The following is a 5,312-nucleotide window of genomic DNA, read 5'->3' on the forward strand; positions in this document are numbered from 1 at the left end:
TTGTATGAATGTATTTCTTATATATTTGTTAGATACACTAAATGAGGGTTCATGCTCTGTTGTGATGTCAAAAATATTTATTTCCAGCAGTTTAAATGTGATGGTAATTTATATCCTTTACTTCTTGTTTCTGTGTCTATTATCCTATTTGCATTTCTTTCTTGGTTAGTCAAAGGACTGTATAATAACCTGATGAAGCGAACCTACCTATAGGCAAATGGTTTTTGCAAAGGGAGAACGTGGACTAGAACATATCAAACAAATTTCGCCACTTTCAGCCATCTGCATAATTCTGCCGGTTCAAGAGGGATTGTGCAAACATAAGGCGGGATTTTGCGGAGTACGTGGCAACCCAGGTTTTGAGCAGTTTATTGATTCTCTGGTTAAGCTGCAGTTTGATCCAGCTGGCTAGCTTTGAGTCGCTCTTTAGCTGCAAGTCAAGTGAATTGAAGAAGCATGTCTATTCGGTTATTTGTACGGGGTGCGATTAGACACCTGAAGAACAGAATCACGAACCCGCAATACGGGACTTTTCGGAGGACCACAACGACAGTATGATTTGCAGCTTTTATCTCACTTCTTATCTACCTAGAGATCGTTATGTCTTAACGTTATACTCAGATGTTTCGACATTAGGCTATTGCAAAACCTGCTAACGACAGTCTCTTGTCATTGTGTTTGTTTTGTTCAGTATGGCTACTAAACACACCTTGAACTCTGACCTAGTTATAAACTTTCTTATTTAATAGGGAGGAATGTATGTAGAATATGTAGAAACTATCACCTATAATCCGGCAGTCAAAATGCGTTTGGTTGTTCTTACATGTTTTTTGAAGCTATAGATACCATACCTTTGAGTATATGTTTATATAAATGTGTTTGCAAATTTACTTTACAGTCCATCATTTATTTGTGTATATTTTTCCGTTTTAATGTGTCTAACATGTGGTTTCATGACTCAACCTGCAGGTTAAAAACTCTGCACTCCTGCTTGCTCTACCTCCACTCTCTTATCTGGGATATGAAGCATATAAGAGGATGTCTAGTGTAGGTGCAGTCTTTGCACTTGACAGAGGTATTACTTATATAACATCTATTTTGTATATTTTGAAGGCAAGTATAGCTAAGTGTCTACACCGTTTCTTCCCAGCTTGTCAGGTTTGATGCATGTGTTGTCAACCCACTTCCCTTTAGCTGAAGAAGTTCTAGAGCAAGCTGATTACTTATACAGTTGTGGAGAGACAGAGAAACTTTACCAGCTCCTGCTGCAGTATAAGGACAGGTAAATACTTGCTTTTTATTCTCAGAAGCAGATAGACTACTTGATGCGCCACAGTGATTACTAAAGGTCGGAGAGACGGACGGGAGAGAGTGTTATTTGCGGGCAACGTCCTACAGTGCCCCGAGGGGTGGACCTGATTGGTTGAGAGAGATGAAAAGCAGAGACAATGTCTCCTTTCAGGGCCCGCTAAAACGGGCCAAAACTTATTCGCATTCCTGGAGAATTTTCTAGACTTTATATTATAGATGATTTTTCATATATTCGTGAAGCCTCTTGCATCATTAAAAAGTCTAGGTTGCATTAACACTGGCCTGTGCATATGCTAAAATGTTTTGGATAATCTCTATACGCAAAGTGAACTGAAATATAGAACGAATAGCTGTCACTTTTTTCCATCAATACCAAGACAAATAATCTCTACTAGCCAAATAGCGTTCATCAACCACTCTTTGTTAGTTTTAACAGTATTTGCTGGTCTGGTAGCTATGTGGTGTCATCAGAAACATTAAAGCAATATTTAAACACATTTAGGCCTACTAGACAACTCAAAATGTTTTATGGTCAGGTGATCACACTACCAGAGTATTGCCCCCCAGAAATATAGACAATTTGAAACAATACATGCATCTTCCTCTGGAGTTTTATTTTAAATGTCACTAAATTGTCATCAAGGTTTGTATTAGGAAGGTTTCTTTCAAACTTCTTTCAGGTTAATAACCCATGTAGTGAAACATGTGTTTTGACCTTCTCATGGAGCCTATTACAATTCTGTGTAGCGATGACGCGGAGTTCCTGTGGAGGCTGGCACGGGCTTTACGTGATCTCTCCATACTGCCCAACATCGTGTCTGAGCAGAAGAAAAAACTCACCTACGAAGCTTTTGAATACAGCAAGAAGGCACTGGAGAAAAACAAATCTTGCTTTGCTGCACACAAAGTAATATGTGAGCTGCAGTGAACATCAGTTTTTGTTTACATCACTGTACGTCTTATAACATGTTTTTCTTTGGACATTTTTTCAAGTGGTATGCTATATGCCTAAGTGATGTAGGAGATTATGAAGGGATCAAAGTTAAAATTGGAAATTCCATCATCATTAAGGACCATTTGAAGGTAAAGGATAAGAATATGGAATAGGCTTTTTTTTTTTTACATCTAAAAGTAAAAAAAATAAAATAAATAAAAATAAATTATATATAAAAATATGTATTTTATATACATAAAAGGATAATGCCATCAGAAGGTCATGTTGTAACAGCATGGTGTTTTCACAGATGGCTATTGAGTTAAATCCAAAAGATGCAACATCTATCCATATCTTGGGTTATTGGTGAGTCTGTATGCCCTGCTGACTACTATTGGAAACTCAGTGATAAAGGAGTTGGAGTCTCTCCAACTTAAAATTTGTCAGCTTACTTCCAAGTAACAGTTTTCTTTTCCCCTCTACACCAAGCATCAGACGATGTGCCTATTCAGTAAACATGTGTAAGTGAACCATAGTAGAGGGACTTTTGTTTGCACCATTCTCAGGCACTACGCCTTTGCAGAGTTGCCATGGTACCAGCGCAAAATAGCGGAGGTCATCTTTGCCTCCCCACCGACGGCTACTTATGAAGAGGTAAAATGCCAAATGTAACTTAGTGTAGAATTCCCCTACTTTCCACTGCTTGCCCTATACATGTGGTAATTAAAATGTCAGATACTTTAATGAGACAATCCTCAAACTATATGCATGTTAACAGCATGGTCAAGCAGACATTTATGTCTATTTACATATGGTCTAAGCATTTCATGTCGTTATTAGGCTCTGACATATTTCCTGAAAGCTGAGGAAGGTACAGTAGAAGCATCTTCCTAAATTTGATCAAAAGTCAATGTTTACCTGATTGCACGTTATTAAAGGTAAGTCAGGAGGAGAAAACACCACTGCTCTCTCTCTTCAGTTGACCCAAACTTCTACAGCAAGAATCTGCTTATGCTTGGGAAGACGTACATGATGCTTAATGAGCAGAAGGCGGCAGTTGATTGGCTCCAGAAAGCAAGGGACCATCCTGCCATCTCAGAAGAAGACAAACAGGTTCATAAGGAAGCACTTGATTTGCTTAAGAAACTAAGTGGCTGATTAATGGTGAGCCATGAATAGGATCATTATTATATAAATGTGAATCTTATACCCTGCGTCTAATTCAGGGTTTTTTTTTCCCTTACATTTTTAAAAAAATGTATTAATCAGTTATATTAAATTTGAGAACTTTAGATCATAAGGCAGATACGTGTTCCAGAGATAGTTACAGTTGGTTCCAAAATTCTCACACCCACAAGTTTTGATTCAAGATGTCCTCAGGATATTTTACAAGTTAGATATTTTAATATACTTACCCAAATTGATATTTATATAGCAGCAAGTAGCCTGCCAGTAGTTACATGAAGTCTTCTACCAATAGTTGCTATAAACACTGTAAAACCATTTGAAGTTACTCTGCTGGAATTTTTATGAAGTTTAGTGCTAGAATCTCCCTTAAGTATCTTCATCCTGAGTGTAATATATGCTTTTTATTGTAATGTTAATTACAATGAGCTCTGAGGGGAATCAAAGAGCCTCACGTTAGTTGGAGATTGCAAAATTAAAGCCATTTTACCATTTTCCATCAGTGTTGATTTTTCATACAAGAATCTCATGTTCAAATGTGAAAGAAAGTCAAATTTGATATAAAGATGGTCATACACATTTATTAAATATGGTTCTCTCCACAGGCAAGATCCAACCAATAACCCCCTACTGCCAACCCCCCCCCCCCCCCCCCCCCCAAAAAAAAAAAATTATATAGCGAAGAAGAAAAGAATAAGAGGTGGAGGTGGTGGGGGAATCTTAAAATAAAATGGCCAATATACCCCTCCCTCCCTCCCTCTCTTCAGTCTGCTGGACAAAAATAGAGGGCATGTTTCCATTTGTCATAAATCAATATATTAAAATGGGTAAAGTAGAATAAAAATGAATTTTATACATGGTCTCCAGGTATGGGCACTCTGTACAGTGTAGGTGTTTACAGTGTATCTACATGTGATATGTTACAGTTCATCTGATGAACAAGGCGTCACAGAGCCTGTTGTCGACGCTGCTCCAAATACAACCAATTAGAACTTTACTATGATAACTGAAGGATCGTTTTCATATAATTGTTTTTTTTTTCCTCTTTAGTTGCACATTTGTTCAGATGGAAGCACAGTACCATGGTGATGAGGTTTACTTAGCAACTGCTGCCGTTTTAAGCCAATCGTTACAGACCAAAAGCAATGGAGTTCAGTCTTAAACGGCATCATTCTTTACTGAGGAGTAGCACACTTTTTTTATATACAAATCTAATGAACAAATTGAATTTAACCAACAGTACTGAAATCTTTTACTGTAATGACTTGCAACAGCAGCAGCTTGCCGGCAAACGCCTTTGTTTAAATGGAGAGCTCCTCTCCCTGCTCTAGTCATCCGACAGAAAGCACCAGAGACAGATTTTGGTAGTTTCACATTTCCCCCCAAAAAAACAAACAAACAAAAACAAATACAAGAAATAAACAACCCAGCGTAAGCAAACAGCATATTGAATTCTAGTTGCTGAAGCAATGACCTTGGACTGTTTAAGGGAACTAAAATGTTAAACCGCTACGAGTGTCATTTCAGAGTAATCCATTATAGTGTAGTGGAGACCTGGGGTAAAGCAATAAAGAACATTAATTAAAAATAAATTGAACCAACACCTGGCTATAAACCTAAACTACCTGTGGTAAATCATGAGGTAACTTGCTTTGGAAATGGTGTCTCGTTTAAACTACATAAAAATATATGCGCTTAAATAGTTTGAGCAGTCATAATGCTAGTGCACAAGTAATGCACAAGTAGATTGAACAATGGCATTTAAGGATCATTTGTTTTAAAATTGAGAATGCTATATATTTTTTTAAAAAATTACCACAATAGCCTCAGAAGCCAAATGTTTAAAAAGATCTCAAGAGGCTGTTACTGAGGACATTTGGTA

General features: G+C 37.4%; 1 protein-coding gene across 2 annotated transcripts; it reads left to right on the forward strand.

Moving 5' to 3' along the window:
* Positions 1–383: 383 nt before the first annotated feature.
* rmdn1 (regulator of microtubule dynamics 1) lies at positions 384–3,927 on the forward strand. 2 transcript variants are annotated; one of them, XM_027013309.2, is made up of 9 exons: positions 384–552; positions 970–1,075; positions 1,195–1,282; positions 2,059–2,218; positions 2,305–2,394; positions 2,556–2,611; positions 2,812–2,899; positions 3,086–3,116; positions 3,225–3,927. In XM_027013309.2, exons 1-9 carry the CDS (start codon positions 457–459, stop codon positions 3,401–3,403), a joined length of 894 nt encoding a protein of 297 aa, XP_026869110.1. In that variant the 5' UTR covers positions 384–456; the 3' UTR covers positions 3,404–3,927. The 2 variants fall into 2 exon arrangements, with proteins under 2 accessions (XP_026869110.1, XP_026869111.1); XM_027013310.2 differs by lacking the exon at positions 3,086–3,116 and having other exon boundaries at positions 3,184–3,313.
* The last annotated feature ends 1,385 nt before the right edge of the window (positions 3,928–5,312 follow it).

Source organism: Electrophorus electricus, chromosome 10 (genome assembly GCF_013358815.1).
Source record: "Electrophorus electricus isolate fEleEle1 chromosome 10, fEleEle1.pri, whole genome shotgun sequence".
NCBI lineage: Eukaryota > Metazoa > Chordata > Actinopteri > Gymnotiformes > Gymnotidae > Electrophorus > Electrophorus electricus.

What these genes read in the sequence shown, in the direction of transcription:
- rmdn1 (XM_027013309.2), top strand. Translation starts at nt 457, where the DNA reads ATGTCTATTCGGTTATTTGTACGGGGTGCGATTAGACACCTGAAGAAC. An exon ending in ATCCATATCTTGGGTTATTG is followed by an intron (nt 2,612 to 2,811) that starts GTGAGTCTGTAT and finishes CACCATTCTCAG; the next exon opens with GCACTACGCCTTTGCAGAGT. An exon ending in CGACGGCTACTTATGAAGAG is followed by an intron (nt 2,900 to 3,085) that starts GTAAAATGCCAA and finishes TGTCGTTATTAG; the next exon opens with GCTCTGACATATTTCCTGAA.